This window comes from Corvus moneduloides, chromosome 3 (genome assembly GCF_009650955.1).
Source record: "Corvus moneduloides isolate bCorMon1 chromosome 3, bCorMon1.pri, whole genome shotgun sequence".
Lineage (NCBI taxonomy): Eukaryota > Metazoa > Chordata > Aves > Passeriformes > Corvidae > Corvus > Corvus moneduloides.
Genome location: NC_045478.1, coordinates 35,485,944 through 35,503,466, shown reverse-complemented (window position 1 = coordinate 35,503,466; position 17,523 = coordinate 35,485,944). Strand labels below are relative to the sequence as shown.

Here is a 17,523-nt window from a genome sequence, read left to right as displayed (position 1 = left end):
ACAGCCAGGACTTTCAAGCACTTTTTTCCACTGATGCTCCCCTGGCACAGGGAGCAGACGCAGAGCTGGGATGCACGGAAGGATGACAGCCAGTGGCAAAGCATCCTGCACCGTGTGACCTTTGCCTGCTTTCTGCTCTCAGTGCGGTCTGTGGCAGCCAGGTGGGAGGAATGGCAGTGCCACTGGTTTTCACAGAGTGCAGGCTGTGATGCTACATGAGCAAAGTGACCCAGAACATCACTTCCTCTGCAAATCTAGAAGCTCCTGCCCCCCCATGCAGCAATATCTGCTTCTACCCACCATGACATAAGAGCTGAGCTACTACAGCTCCACTCACTTCAGAGCAGTGCTACTGATCCTACATCAGCTGAGGACGGCACTGCAGGCATTTCAGGTTTGCCTGTTCCATCTGTACCTCTTTTATGCACCCTGCCTAAAGCAGGTGGCACAGAACCTCGCTCCAGGGTGCAGCAGAAGTCACAAATGGAGTTTTCGCAGCAGCACTCACAATAGACAGTGGGCAAGTTTTAGACAGGAACAATAAGGTATTAAAAAATATTTACTAGACTGAGAATCAAGGAAAGACTGTAATGATAAAACCTGTACCTTTGGTTAGCCACTTAACTGGTAAAATGTATTTAATTACCTTCTATGGATTGGCAAAGTGGATAGGCAAACCAGGAACTCACTTTCCTTTCAGACAATAAAAAGCAGTGAAGGTTTTAGCCCTAGGAACAAAACTTCATTGTGTGAAAACTTCCTGGCTCCCAAGTCCAAGCCACCCCAAAGGATCTGCCCTTTATTTCTGTGGTATTTATCAGCTAACCCAAATATAAAAGCTGGAAGACAATAAATCATCCCTTTTTTCTTTTTTTTCTTTACTGCTCTTTACCTGGGGAGACTCCAAAGCAGCAGGTATTCTGGACACATTGCAATTCCCATGCAGCCCCCGGGGTTCAAAGCCAATTAACATCTTACAGAATCAGGCTCACCCATCCCAGGTGAAAAGTTCTGCAGTGCTTCCACCTGCAGAGGCTGCCCAAACCAAAGCACCAGGCTGTCACCAGAGCGAAGTGCAGCAAGAATAAAGACTCACATTTTTTCATTGTTTCTTTTAGCACATACAACACAGTGCAAAAGTCTTTTCTGAATTACAATTTTTTATTAGATGAACACAGTTTAATACATAATGTGTACATGACCTAGGATGCAACATGCTCCCTCCCCTACCGAGTTACAGAACATTGATGCTGTGAGGGGGAACAGCAGCTCTGCATTTGTGACCTCCCAGGGGTGTTACAGGTGGCCGGGAGTGGAAGCTGTGCACACAGGCAGGTCTACACAGGACAGGATGACACACATGAGGAGGAGAGAAAGATTAGGAAGAAGGGAGTAAGCTGGATCTGCCCTGGCTGAAGGACTGCTCTCAAGATGATGTTCTCTGTTCTCCCTCCCAAATTCCTTAGGGAGCAGGAGGGTGAAGCATAGGCCATGATGCAGCTGGAGTCCTGGAAAGCAGTGCTGGGTGGTGTCACACATGGCACTGCCAGCCAAGGGCCCCTGTGAGAGCCACTGCTCAGGGTGCCAGAACAAGCCGTGGGCCATTCTGCACTGGGTCTTCCACTCCTGCTCTCTGTGCAGGGTGAACATATGGGGTTCCATCCTCCTCCCATTCATGCCAAGACCTAGTGAAATCAGTGAATAAGTCACTGAAGATTAATGAGACTTGGCATTTTCTTGGTGATCACTCCACTCTTGCACTCCTGTGAAGGGCCACAAGGCCGTTTCAGGGTCCTGCTTCTGAACCATGGTATTGCTTGAATAGGACACCTCAAATAAATGGCCTGATGATGGAAAAGGACAGGGAGGGACAACCAAGAAATCCACTGAAAGCTTGGCAGCTACTCTTCAGTGAGTTGGGCTGCTCAACATTAGAATCAGATACTTATCTTAAAGTAAGTGTAAACTTATGGGCTTTAGTCCAGGTTCGCGTCCCTTGGAAGGTTTGGTTCTAAATAGTCAACAAAAAGGAAAAAAAAAGAAAGTCACCTAGGAAAAATCAAGAGTTCAGAAGACTCATCAAAAACTGTTTCAGTCTTACAAAGCACGTGCCTTTTGACTCAGGCCTCAAAATAAATTTACTGTGTTATTAAAAAAATAGCAATATAGAAACTACCCCTTTTTCAGTTCAAAGTTTAAGCACATCTAAGAAGACCCTACAGAAACAGTCCTTTTTCTGGCAAGGCACTATCCAGTAGTGTGTGGCACAAACAAAAATACCTCTATCAAAGCCACTGATACAGTGAATGTGCATGTGCATGTCAGCCCACACAGCAGCTTTAGCTAGGTACAAAGATTAACAGTTTCACTCACACTGCTCTCCATTTTAAAAAGTGGGGTAGTTATCAGTATTAGCTAGACATTGGGATCATTTGGTTCTTAAGCATAACTTTGTATGTCAAAATTTTAAACAGAATTAAGGATTTCCTATTTCTTTCAATAAATGTCTCTAGTTTCCCCAGACCTTTTCAGTTACCTGATAGTTACATTTCTTTACTACGAAACTGATTTAAAAAATTCCAGACCATCTCACATAACAAACTAGAAGTCTACTTGCTTTAGTTACAAAAATAAGGCTGTTGTACAACAGATAAAATTCACATCCAAATATATATACTTCTTTTTTTTTTTTTTTTTTTAAACTAGCCATTTATAATTCAAAAGCACATATTCTAAGGGACTTACACTGCCAATCCATACAAGCAAGCAGGATATCTTTGGAGCTAGTGTTGCCCTTCATACAACTGATTATGCCCACATGTGTGCTCCGAAATAAGCCAGGTTTACTTAACAGCTGAAACAAGACTAACTCTCCACTAAATGAGAGCCTTCTATTCTACAATTATCAAAATTCAAAAGGAGGTTTGTGAAACTGATTTCACCCCTGGAGAAATCAGTGTGGTTTTTCCTTTCACATCAGTAAGCCTGGGATTTCACCCAGGATTACTCATGTGCATATGCTTACACACTTCAGTAAATTTTCAAACCTGGGACTTCAGGCAGTTCTCAAAGTTTACAATGTATCAAGTACATGATAAATCCAGGATGGCTTCTCTGTAATCAACTGCAAAATTACATAAATTTATATCTGTATTCATTTACAAAGTTAAATACTTTTTTTTTTAAGAATAGTTATATTGAACTTGGTGAAGTTAACAATGTATAATCACACCTCATGTCATATTCCCTTCCTATAGTTCAAGTCTCATGAAAATATGGGATTGGTTACAAGAATGTCACAGTACCTTAGCACAGACAACATAATTCTTAAAAATGCACGTACATATATCAATGCCCATTCAGGATTCCTTTAGAGAAGGTGCTCTGGCAAAGATTTGGACCAGTAAATACAACCATGGACTTCAAATCTGTGTGTGCTCTTGCTCCATCCAGCCCTTTAGATGAACTGAGGAGCCAGGTTTGTTCAGTCAGGTAAGAAGAAGGCTAAGAGGTGATCCAGTGGTAGCTTTCAACTATCTTGAGGCCATTAAAGAAAGAATGGTGCCAATCTGTTCTTGAGAGTGCCAGAAAAACACAAAGCAAAGACAGCAGCCTCAAATTAAAGCCTAGGAGTCAAAGCTGGACTTCAAAAAATAAAGTTTTCACTAGGAAAGCACTGCAGCAATGTCACAGATTACCTAGAGAGTTATGAGATCTTCATCTCTGGATATTCTTAATGCTCTGCTAGACCAACCCATATCTGATCCAAGCTAGTGTGGTTCTTAAGCCTGATTTTGACAGTGCTGGACCAGATGACCTTCAGTTGTCCCTTCCAGCTGACATGTCTAGTATGCCATGGTTACTGACATCAACAGAACAGGTGATTTTTTTTCACAGTGTTGCTTCTGTTGTGGTAGTGTTGCTTTCTGACATTTTTTACAAGTCTGGCTTCCTTCAAACCACATGGTCTGAGTGATGCTGTGATTGCAAAGAAGCTTTTCCACACAGGGTTGTCTTTCATTCACCCAAATACATAAGGACATTGACTGTGATGGCACTACCTTGCCAGTATGAAATCCCTTGAGTAAAAGCTACATTACAGGGTAGGTGTTATTTATGTAGCCAGACTTGATTCGAAATGCGTGATGCAATTTTACTTCTGTCTAGAATGCATCTTGTAATGGTTATTGGCAATTCATGGGCCTAAGTTCTGCTATGTGGATCAAAGCAGTCCCACTGGAATAATCTCTACCTCCTTTACTTGGCTCCTGTTGCTCAGCTGAGCAACCCCTGTGGCCTCACTCAGCAAAGCACACACTCAGCTTTCTCACTGTCTTGGAGGCACCTCCACATGACCACATCTGGGGATACAACCGGGACAACAGATAGGCAGGTTAGGCATGCTCTTGAACCACAGTGGAGTGTTTAACCATCATGGGACTAAAACCTGGCTCTCAAAGCATCCCCCTGACTCTCATGTGGCTTGTGGTGGAGCTGTGTGTTATCGAAGGTAAACTGAAGGTTTTGGCAAAATTTCATTTTAAGACAGTCCAACTCTAGAGCTCCAACACTGGGTGTTAAGACTTTCTCAGTTAAGAGAGAACTTCATATTATCATTAGCTATGAGACCCCTTTAGTTCTTCAGAACTCCCCAGTACCACCAAGTATTTTACTGAACATTTCACCTGCATTTGGAAACATGTCAAAATATTTCACTTTGGCACCTCCTTCATGATAGCAACTTGTTTTAAACAGTCAGTTGCAATGTGCATCATTAGACAAATCAAGTCTTCATTAACGAGATTAGCAGCCCATGTCTCTTAAAATAACCATGATCTAGAATAAGCATCACAGTAAATAAATGTAGAGCAAAAATACAGCAGTTTTTGGCTTAGACTGAGATCTCAAGATTGATACTTTCTATCTTCTGGGTCGTAGCCAGCTCAAACATCATAACAACCACCAGCACTTTAACTATCATGATGAGCTAATTTGAACTACAGTAGTGGGAAGAATTAAAAAAGGTAAGGAATATGACTATATAAGTATACCCATGAGTGATAGAAGCCCTACACTTCCACTCATTCTCAAACATACATGTCTGTTAGAATATCAGGGCCAGTTGCAAAAGCAATCCAAAGACAAAAGTGAAACATCAACAGTGAGCATTTTTACAAAGGAAGATGAGTAGCCCAGCCTTAATCCTATTTCATGTGAGTGTTATTAGCTCCACATTATTGGAGAGCACCATCTCATGGCAAACAGACTACTACTAATGATACATGTTTGCTCTATCACAGTGATCCATTAGGGAAGCTGTTATGTGCTGAAGAACGGAGTCATTCATTCAGGAATGTGCTTGTTGATACTTCATGAAGGCTTTCTAGGGTTCTGACTCCTATTGAAAAGAGAAAAAATAAAGAGTATTATTCATTATTCTTAACATAATAATAATGTTATGAATACATTTTCATCTCCTGTACCTGTGACCTTTGCATATAAGGTGACCCTAACCCTGGACCACAGAGGAGCTGAGGATGCATCTCTCTGAAGTACCACCAGACTGAAGCAGAAAGTTTATAAAGACACCCCTCCAGGCCTCCAACATCATATTTTCTAGTAACAGAGCTGCATAGAAGCTGCTATTTCAGATTGCTTCAGAACATCATCTTTTTCCTAGGACAAGTTCTCCGAGCTATAAAGTGAGGCAGGCTGCCAAAATAACCTGCTTCTGTGGTTCTCTGCTGAGGCTCCTTCCTACTCCTGTCCCTCAAGGGGTCCAGAAATAAATGAATTCCTGGCAGAAGAAGAACTCTATAGATACCCAAGAGCTACCACCCAGGCCTGAAACAGTACTAGTACCAAATATATCTATACAGTATCCAAAGGCAGAAAAATCCTCCCCTATGTGTCTCATCTACTGAAAAAAGGTGCACCATGCAGCCTGTTTGAACAAGTGTCCAGACTTCCATATGGCAGTAAAATTTCCTCTATTATACTGCCCTCAACAGAAAGATGTTACCTGGCTTTGTGTTTTGACCTGTATATATGTGTTTGCTAAAACTGAATTCAAAAAAGTTAATATAACTTCTGACTGCTCCAGCATTTCAGCATTAAAAAAAAATTAATTAATGCCTAATGAATAAATGCTGAGCTATTATGCCAGGCTGCAGACAGTCCAGTGATCAAGATCCTAGTTTTGTCTCCTTTTATAATTAAGCCAGTTGCTTACAATTTAGATTGATCATGTGAAGGAGAATGTAGTTTTTAAACTTAATTTATCTACTGTCCCAAATTACTCCCACATATATGCTTGTTTTCATTCAAAATGCTTTACTCTCCTTACAACCATTTTGATTACTTCATTAGCATGAAGCTGATATGGACAAGGTATGGATCAGAGCAGCAGTGCTTCCAAACACACAGGGTTCCTTCCACTCAAAAACATTCAATCTCAACACTTCAAGAGTTCCATGAAAAATCTGCAATACTACACTGACCTTTGATGCCAAAGTTGGTTTCAGTCCAAGAAAGGAGAACACAGTGTTGCTCTCCTTTGATTCAAAAAAACCATCGTAATCCTAGAGAATTAAAAGAAGATGAGTCAACATTCGTATTTGTATTTTCCTAATTGATATTACCACACCTTGTATTAGTCTAAAGGGTGACATGTAATAATGCTCGGAAAAATACTGATACAAACCTAAACTGCAATGATATCACAAACTACAGACTACAGTGGCAAAGAAAACCACATCAATTCTCTAACTTCAGCATCTCTCACTTTGACAGAAAAGTATAAGCATGTACTTGTATCAAAAGAAACTCTACTGTGGGTATATTTTAAAGGTATGTAAGTGCCTGGCAATGCAATAAGTTTCTGACCAAGTTTTTGTCTTTCAGCAAACAAAATACTTCCTAACATGGAAACCCCCAAGAAGTCTTAAGGCAGATGAATTCCTCATTCCTTCTGTGGTAGAACACAGACTTCATCATCACTGTATCCCTTGAAATCATCAATTATATCTCAGTCTTGAACAACATAGTTAAATATGTTACCATAAATAAACTCATTATATATAAAAATAGAGAACAGGCTTCATTATCAAGTTACTTTTAGGAGTTTTGATCTCAAAGTGTTACTAATACTGTTTTGGTTATTACATTGGACACCTCCTACTCTTGTATCATCAGATGAGCTGACAATACTCAGTTTTCGAGGGGAAAAAATAGGGAAAATCAGAGCACAGTTTAGTGAATGGATTTGGCACACGGCAAGAAGCTTCATGTGCTCCTCATGGTTTGGCAGAGATTTCTTCCACAACCACTAGCAAACGATAAAGCATCCAGCTTAGACTCTTTTCCTCCACCATGTAATTGCAAAATGGAAATATCAATCCTTACTTAACCACTCCTGACATGTAAAATACTCTGTAAATGTTTGGAAATTTCAGGTATGTGCTTATCACTTCATAGACATTATCTCTTAAATATTCAAGATTAGTAGTTATGCTTAACTTGAAAGTATTCAACAAGATATTGACTGTGCACGTACATGCTTTCAATATAGACCAAGAACAGGCAGTCTCAGTGCCTCCACATGATTCCCATCTGTGCAACAGCCATTCCCAATGCACCTGACCCCCAAAGTTAGCACTTCTTTGGCTCCTAAGATCTATTCTCATTACTTTTTGAGAGCTCTTCTCTCAGTGTTAATTTGTCCTGGATTTGGCTGGGACATTAAGGTGCTTTCCCTGAAATTAGACCTCAATTTTCCCCCAGCAGCAGCTGCTTTGCCCACTTGTCTCCATCCACTCCTGCATTCTCTTAAACCTCTAACTTCTCAAAACAGCCCACAATTACAAGAGACCATGGGCAATAAACAGAAGCTCTAACTGAAAAGAAAAAATCTTTCTCTGACCTGGTTAGTCTTGGAAGGAAATCACAGGATATGCAAAGATTAGGAACCTTCTTTTATCTTCCAAGCAGATTGCCTAACCAATATTCATTTGTGTTTACATTTTGGCTTCTCACATCCTAAGCAAGAAGCAAAAGTGGTCTGGGAAAGCTTTCTGCTTCCCAGAATTCCTTTGGATTTCCACAGTGTAGTGTGAATCCCCAACAGCTCTTCATTCCACCTGCCAGACCCAACTATAAGATACACCAAATTATGTCCTTGCAGAAGAGTGACAGGTATTTCATTAAATAACTTTTTAAGGAAAGAGTGTGCTTGTAGATAAAGAATTAACTTCTCTTCACTCTTTTTTTTTTCCTCCACCAACATAAATTGATTGTTTGGACAGAAAATACATAGACACCAAGCAAGGATAATACACCTCCCATGAGATCCATAACTATTCTACAGGTGAGTGGAATTTCTCCTAAAACCTTTATGGTGCACTAGATGAAGATGCTTTTTCAGCATTTTAATAATGATGTACTGCTATATCAGTGTGAACTGGGATACTCTGCAGATGCATAATTATTCAAACAGCCTCAGCCCCCCCAAAAACACACCCCATAGCTGCATAGGGGCAATTTCCCAGCCTGACCCTCTATAATAAAAACATCTGTGAAATGCACACAGAGGCCAGCAGGAGTATATAATGGTCCTCAGATATATTAGCTAACATAAGTAGAAAGAGTAAACCTTCTTAAGATGACTTTTTGTTGTTTTCTTCTTAAAACATGGCATACGTTAACTTACGAATCAATAAAAATTTCCAATTAATTACCAGAAAGTAAATCCAAGTAAAATAGGCAAATCAACTAAGCCATGATGTAAAATGAAAGATTACTGAAAGGAATCCCAACAGTGCCATGGATTAAAAAGGGACAACATAATCACTGAATACCTAGAGGTATATATATAAGTAATACTGAAGCTCTGCAGAAGGATGTTTGATCAGCCCTTGACCCCTAAGAATGAGACTTCAAAAACTGCATGGACACTATTAAACCTAAAAAGGTCTGTTCTGACTCTTCTAAAGCAGATGAAAACCCATGAGGGACACAGGCTCTATGAGCAACACACGAGAAGACAGTGCATGATCTACCTGAGTAATAACCTTCATTTGCTCCACTGGGTTCATGGACAAGTGCGTCACACCGTCTCTGGAGCTGAAGGTAGGGCAGCAGTGGATGAGTACAACCCACAGGAAGAAGGACCCTTTCTTTAACATCAGGGCCAGTCTAAATTGCCTGAAGATGCCCATTACAGCCTTGTAAACTACCAGCAGCCAACCTGCAAGCATGCAGCTGTTGTGGCAGACACCTTTTTGGGTCCCTGCCAAGAGCACTCTCCCTCCTAAGCACACGGCCAGTCTTCACTAACCCCCAGACATTTCTTTCTATCAACAGTTTGTCCAAGGAAGGTTCTGTGTTTGTTTGGGTGAATCATCATCTCCCAGCACCATTTTCAAGTTCTGGCATTCTCTTGAAGTCTCTTAATCCCAGTACTTCAATTAGCTCTAGAAGTATCACTACTCTATGTAGTGTTTTTTTCACTCTTTGTTAATAAACAGGTAAGCAAACAGAGCAGAAAAGGACTCAGAGACTGAAAATAATGTCATAAGGAAATAGGCTGCACCTGTGGCTCTGACAATGACTTTGACATTCAGCTAATCCACCAAAATCTGTGAACATCTGTTTAACCTAACCTCTGTAAAGCAACTTAATAATAAAAAGCTGTTTTCAAGTAGTAGTTATTTTACTTTCAGAATTATCAAGTCCTGATTTAGTATTTAGTTTTTCCCACATTTTAACTGATTAACAAACCTGGATTCACTTACTAAAAAAATTGTGAAGGTTAAATGGTGAGCTAAACTGAGTAAGTCTGTGTTTGAAAGAGCACAAAACCCAGTGGATTGCTTCATTTTAGAAGGACCTGAATATTTAAGAACCTCAAGAAATTATCCACCAGAAACAATCTCCCTGATGTTTTGAAATATCTGCATTGCAAAAATGTATTTAAATGCTATTGACACTTACTTTCATGGGTGGTGGGGGAGAAGAAACATCAAGCTTTTAGATAAAGTAGAAGTAGATTTTAAATAGGAGAATTTTCCTAGTGATGTCTGCAATTAAAACATATGATCTCAAAATATTCAAATGTGAAACAAAAAATGTTATAAAAATGCATAATAGTCCTCTAAAAATTTTAAGAAATCACTTTAGCAAAGTAGTTTCTTAAGAGTTTATTGAGAAGTATGATCTCAATGACTCAATGGCTGTGCTTTGGCATGTGGTAGGAGTTCAAAGTGGGCATCCCTGGCTTTTCCTGTAACACAGGCGAGATAAAAGATGCTCCAAAAACACCCTGCCTTTGATCTTACCATCAGAAGGAGAGGAAGTCTGTGCAGATTTGGTCCACATGTAAAGACACTAAAACCATGGGTGAGGACATGAAAATTATGATCTCAATAAAGAACATCACACTGCTACCAGCAGTAGATGCAGAGGCTGAAGAAGGAAAATTGGGCAAGCTCAGTGAAAGCTGAGAATTTCATACCCAGGCAGGAGCCCAACTCCAATGGTGACCAAACGGGTTCCATTTGGGAAAACTCTGTGGGACATTCTCCCTCCCACAGAGGAAGGACGCCACCATTCACTGCTTTTGGCAAGGCAGTGGTTCCCTCTTTCTGCACCACGCTTCACCACCAGCAGCAAGTTACCACAACCCTCTTGTCACTGTCCCAAGCAGCTCTACCCAGGCAGTGCTGCGGCTTCGCTGGGATCAGTGGGGCAGCGCTGTCCTGCCCCTGTGCAAGGAAGTGGCTCCCACTGACAATGGAAGGCACTCAGAGAGCAGCTGTTAACCTAAAAATACACAAGTATGGTAAACTGCTACCCACTGCCCCACTTCAAAAGGCAACTATGTGTACAAATATAATTTTAACTGTAGCATTTTAAATTATGAAGCTTGGTGCTTTCCAGAGCTGCTAATCACACTTCACTAATGTATAAAATTCTGGCAACATCACTAGCTGATTAAAACTGACTAAAAACTGAGTACTAAAACTAGTAGGACATGGAGACAGTGGACGTGAATCATCAGTGATGCAGATGCTCAATCCCTCTGGAGAAGCTGAAAAGCCAAAAATACAGATGATAAATCCCATAACCGAGGGTATGAAATGTTACCAAAAAAGATGAATGTCAGGAGAAAAAAATATGTCTCAGGATGGTTTGAGGGGATAAAGAAGGGACAGGAGGATAAAGAAGGTAAGTAAAAAGCTATTTCAAGGTAGAAAGGGTTTTTTAACAGGATAACAACTAGCTGACTGCTTCAGGCATGGCTCCTCACCCTTAAAGTTGGTGGCAGGTCCCCCACCCACCATGTAACCTGAGCAGGATACAGCCTCTGTGTTTTAACACCAGAACAGTTACAGCTCAATATGCTCAATGAGCTGCTAGGAAGTGGATTAGCTGACCTAATAAGCTCTTGCTTTGTTGAAAATAAACTGAAGCCACTGTAGGTGAGCTACTTGTCTGTAGCTCACCTATAAACAAACAAAATCTTGTTGACCTTGTGTGGCCTAAAGCTCTGCTTTGCTTTCCCGGCTTCTGCTGAGTGACTAAACTGGGATAGGGAGACTAGCTGTGGCTGCAAAGGTCTTCAGGACCAAAGTCACCCCAGAGGATAATGGGAGGAAGGCTAGGAAGGCTGTGAAGCTCACTGTGGTGGCAGGACGCTTGGTACTAGATGACACATGGAATCCATTTCCAGAAGATGCTAAATGTTTCCACCAGAAGGTTCAAGTTCATGAAAGAAAAATGTAGTAAGAATTACTAAATATGTTAAAGTGACATTTATTTCCGAAAAATAACTAGAGACAAGGAAAATACTCAAGCATTTTATATCTTGACTTGCTTGTGGTCTTTCCTAGGCTTATGGCCACAGCTGGGACAAAACTGGGCTTGATGGACCTTCAGTCTCACACATGTAAGGCCATTTATATTAATCTTAAGGGGTACCATACACAAAGTTTTAAAATTATCATAGAATCAGAGAATTACTTGGGTTGGAAGGGACCTCAAAGATCATCTAGTTTCAACCCCCAATAATCAGCAAAGCCAAGCGATGTTGTCCATTAAGTAGGATGATAAAGGGGAAAAAAAATAAACCAAAACTACCCAAGCTTCCAGGCCTCACACTTACACAGCTTTGTTTTTAAAATTTGAATCTTTGTAGTTTATCCTGAAACTAAGAGGTGCTGTGGCTGCTTTGCACCTCTTTAAAACCAGATTAATCAAAGACAGGTGAACTTTGTTAATGTCTACATTATGCAGAAATCCCAAAGATTATCCACTGCCCAAATGCTACAGAAAACTAGCCTCAGCTTAGTCTCTGAGACACTGGACAAGCATTCAGGAAATCTGACACAAATGTCTTAGGTCCTTCTGGCCTTCATGTGGGTTTTATGCTAATTTACTACAGCAGGAAAACCACTGGTCCTTGGGAATTCTCTCCTCTTTAGAAATCCCATTTCCAGGATAGGTTCCCTCAACAGCAACTGCCAAGTTCACAAAGCTCAAGCTGGCTACAGCACTAGCTGTATCCCAGCCATGATGATCACTAGAGTTTCAGTGTGCTGTATTCCTGGTGCTGGGAAACCAGATCGCTATAGTGATGTGATTACAGACACTGCCATGATTAATTTGGCTCAGGATTTTGTTAAGCAGGTACACTCAGGCTTGTTTAAATAAACACTGTCACTGCTGGGAGACCAAAGACTGCACACCAAAGTTAAAATTGGAAGTTCTACAGATCAGCATAACTTATTAGCTGGGTTTCAAGGAACACAACAGAAGCGGGAAGGCATTGGTTCAAAGTAAAACATTAACACAAAGTAGATTTCACTTACAATTAGCAATTATACCTTCATTACTGCACTGAAATCAGAACAACATTACATCTAATGAAGTTTCAAAGAGAGTAACTGTGAAGAAAATTATTTCCAGTAAGTTTCTTTAAACAAGCAAGTTGGTTTTGTTGCTGTTTGCTTTTAGTTGGCAACAAGAGTGAGCTTGTTAAACATCTCAGACAAATCTTTATTGCTTACCACACCAAGAAGCAGAAAAACAAGAAACCCACCCAAATGTAGCTTGCACGGCTATTCCTACAGATTGTTAAAGTGCAGTGATTATTGGACAACACTTACAGATTACTCCATTGGCATGCTGTTCAAATTCATTTCTCTTTGTCACTATTTTTAATATAAGATTATGATCTCTCTATTCTTATAAAAGGGGCAACATAATTGGTTCTTCAAGTAATAGGGAGGAACTCATAATTTAAACACATTGAATCAGCACTTGGCTACTGACTGAGTTAATACTGTATGCCATTGAGAATGAGCTGTTAACATCCCCCCTGAAAAGGGAGTTCAGTTCTCCAGAACAGATGACATTCATTTACTGATCAGATTAGGATTACAATGGAAAACTCTTACACAGCACAGCTCTCCTTGGAGAAGGTGTGCGCATGTGTGAGTCTCTTTTAATATTATATAAATATACAAATAAAAGAAGATCTTGTCTGCACAACACAGGACAAGCTAAACATGACTGTTTTCATTACCTAACCTTCTGATAAGATCTCTGCACAGGATTTTTAAAGAGCTTATAGAATTGACTCTACAAAGCAACTTGTTACTCTTCTACTAAAGGCCAGATGTTTATTTCAGTAATCTGTTTAGTTGTAGCCTTCCAGAGACAAAGGATTTAATAAAAGGGAGCAGATGTCAGCCACAGCTCTATTGTTTGGACAGGACATGACAAACTCAGGCTGATGTGATGTTTGCCATTCATGCAGCAATGGTGTCAGGGTACACAGACATCAACTATCTAAGAACTTATGTCCCTCACCTCCAAGGCAGGGAGTCCAAGTGCAGCAGGACTTCCCCTAGACAAGCACTGAAGGCCTCGAAACTAGTGCCCAATGCCTGCCTGGGGTAGGGGAATATTCAGGGGAGTTAGTGGCAGAATCCGTAAGTATTATGGATGGCAACAGCTGTCACCTCCACCTTTTGTGCCCTTTCCAGCTCATCATGTCATATTACAAATTGTTTGGATAAGAATATTATCAAATCAGACCCACAACAGGAATTTGAGAAAGATGGAAACATCAGGGAGTTAACTATGGTAGTTACATGAGGTAATGACTAAAAGACACAAAATGACCATGTTGCACAGAAGCTCTGCATGCACATGTTTTAACGTGGACACAAGTGGAACAGTAGTGGACTGAATTACTTATTTCATCCTGGTTGTTCTCTGACAACAGCCATGGCCTTTTCTAGACATTGTTCCAAAATACTGCTACGTCCATATTCTGTGCAATATTATGTGACTTCAAAGTATTACTGCCACTTATTAAGATTTCTTGGCCTTTCCTCATATATCATTGAGCCTAAATTTTAGAACTAGCCTTTTAAAAAGGACTTTAATTAAAGTAGGCACAACATCTTCAATAACAAAACCTGTTTCTTCAAGAAAACATGGCACAATAGGAAGTTTCTGTTCCATGGAAAGGAGAGTTAGGATCCTAAACAAAAATTGTTAATAATTATGTCATACTTGCTAATAAGTTTTGCAGAATATCAGTGTAATGAATATAAAAATGAAAAAGAAATGTGCACTATTTTCTACTACATCCTGTAAAAGTAACAATTCTAGTTTTACACCAGTCCCTTTTAAGTGTTTTAAAATACATTAACACCCTACATTATTATATTTAGGAAATAAAAAAATCTGCAAACAGAGCAAGGTATTTCCAGAGATGTCTTTGACAGCTACCATCTTTATGTGAAGGGATGATTTACAAAATACCTGCTACTTCCTTTTGAAACAGCTATTAATGAAGTTTATTTAGTTCAAATAAAAACCATGGTGCTCAACAAGAATGTACTCTCTCTCCACTTCAGGGTAAACAGCAGCACTACAATACATTACTGAAATGAGTCCTGACCTCACTGAGGAAGATAAAATTCTCAGATTATTTTATTTTTACTTGCTGAGCTTCTACTTTTTAAACCTTGACACTGGGCAAGCTGGCTATTCTACACTTTGCCTCTGGTAGCACACTTCCCTCTATAAAGTACATATTACACAGAACTAAAGCTCTTTTCCTCAGGACACACAAAAGCAATGGAGAAGTGGATGGCAAAAGCACAGGCATAGCCTGAAAGTTATAACCAGACCTTGCAAATGGTCTGAACAGAATCTTCCTATCATAGAGAAGACTCTTGGGCAGGGGTTGCTTTCCAACACCAGCTCTGCCTTCTATATTCCTCATTTGAGACAAGGCCTTAATCAGGAAGATAAACAGTGCATGTCACTGGCCTCTAGTCACATTCAGCCTAGGGTTTGTGGATGCCTGTGAGCCCAAAACTGCTCCAATACAACTGCAAAAGGTAATTAAGAACAATTTCACACACAGAGCTTAAATTTGCCATACAGGAAACTCTGCTTTTGATGGCAAAAATAATTAGTCAAGAAAGTTTTAGCACCATCAACCATTAACAACTGTTATATGATCTCTGAGCAATTCACATTAACTTTTATCTAGTGAGATCATCCCTCTTCTAAAAGCAGACCTGGACCAATAAGGTGCTAAGTGAATCAGATAAGACATCTCCAAGCGTGCAGAGAATCAAATGTAGACTTGCTGGATACCAAATTAGCCTCACAACTGCTCTAGCTCCTAAAGTGAACACACTACAGCAGGCATGCAAAGGTGAATTCTGCCACGTTGTTTGAAGATCTAGAGACAGAGTTCAAGCTCTCTGTACCTGTAGGCACATGATTAATAACAAACTCCCCAATGACAGGCCAGGGCAGAAAATCTGAGGTGGCCTCTAGCCAGTTTTGTTAAATTCTCTTCTTTCTTTTATCAGTGACCAGTTACTTATTTGTGACACCTATAAAAAAGGAAGAAAAAGAAACATGTATGCATCTTTCCGTGATCTTAAAAAAAAAAAAAAACCAAACAGAAGAGAATGATACATAACAATGCAAAGAAATGAGTGCCACAATAATTGTCTGTGCACTGAATAGTTTCCCAAGAACACTGCACCTCTTTCAGCAGCCTATCTTATTTCTTTGTTGTCTATACGCCTTTGCTGTTTTGTTGGAGCTGACACCCATATATTACATTTCAGGGAAGGACAATAAATACCACATATCTCTGTCTCTACTGTTGCCCACTAGGCACTCTACCAGGACTTACCATAACACTCTAAACCATAAGAACAGCTTCAAAGGAAAAAAAAAAAAAAGAGTCAGCCTGCTATGTAAGTATTTTCCCTTAGGCTCAAATTCCCACCTGGAGACAGATTTCCTTTTAATTTTGGTTGGCCTAAATTTCAGGCAATCTCCCTTCAGTGGCAGATTTCTGCATATAAAACTGTCACTGGTCAAAGTGTTAACTTGCAGCTTCACAACAGTGCAGTTTCACTGGGAAGTGCATATTTCCAGTCTTCTGAAAGATCCAGAAGTCACTTCTAGTCTAAGAAGAGTTGTATGCAGCTGTGGAGAATTCAAGAAGAGGGAGGTGTGAGGCACAGGCCTAATTTCAGACATTCAGTTTTCCAGCATTTCTGGCTTACTGCTTAAAGAGTTGGGCTGCTGCAGGGCACTGCCGCCTGGGTAGAGAACCTTGTAAAAGGATGTTATGTAGATACTCACATACCCAAGAGCCATGTCACTGAAGTTCACAAGCAGGTTCATGCATCCGATTTGTCTGAAATGTACACACTCCTCTCACACACAATTTTATAGCAATGCCACTAAGATGAAACAACAGACTGTAAAGTCACAAAAAGATGTAAATTATCATATTGCTGGTGCTCTAACATAGCACTTGTGTGTTAACACAATTATTTGTGTTCTCAAGTGCTTGCAGCTCTTATCTTGTTCACAGGAAATAAAAATTGTTCTTGCCAAGTACTTTATTTCAAAATGTTTTAGCATAACTCGGTACTGAAAAATGGTCAGTACATCTCAGAAGACTGAGAAAAGGAGAAGGTAGATTAATGGTTAATGTATCTGCAATTACATCAATTCAGAAAAACCACAAGGTCTTGCTCGCGCTTCGAAATGTGGAGTTTGTCCCTTGGTACCAGAAGAATCCCTCCTCCTGTGGTACAAGACACTCTGTGAACCAGTAAACATTGATCATCTTTTTGTACCTTTCTCCCCTCTTACATGAGCTGTCAGATGTTCAAATGGTAGACACAAATCCATTTTGGATACTTACTGAAACCATTAAAGACAAAAACTTCTTCTAGCCTGAAGTTACATCCTGAAAAGTGATTATTTCAAATGGTGATGATCTACCCAGGAAAATCTCTTCTAAGATTGTACATTGCTGAGGTTTTCTACTAAGGAGAAAATGGGAAGAAAAGAAATCCCAAAACTCTTAATGCTAATACTAACACAGAAAAACCAGTATAGCTATGAACATAACATTGAGTCATGGACATCATATGCTTGTGAACTTTGTCCTGGGTTGCAGTGTAT

The 17,523-nt window shown here is 40.0% G+C and overlaps 1 protein-coding gene across 1 annotated transcript in view; it reads right to left on the bottom strand.

The window, feature by feature from the left end:
• Window positions 1–1,142: 1,142 nt before the first annotated feature.
• SH3BGRL2 (SH3 domain binding glutamate rich protein like 2) overlaps window positions 1,143–17,523 on the bottom strand; it is a 47,147-nt gene continuing 30,766 nt past the window's right edge. The window contains exons 5-6 of the mRNA XM_032101787.1: window positions 6,501–6,581; window positions 1,143–5,398 (exon numbers count right to left, since the gene is read on the bottom strand). Coding sequence (XP_031957678.1) covers window positions 5,384–5,398; window positions 6,501–6,581 — 96 coding nt within the window. The 3' untranslated portion in view covers window positions 1,143–5,383. The remainder of the gene's footprint in view (window positions 5,399–6,500; window positions 6,582–17,523) is intronic.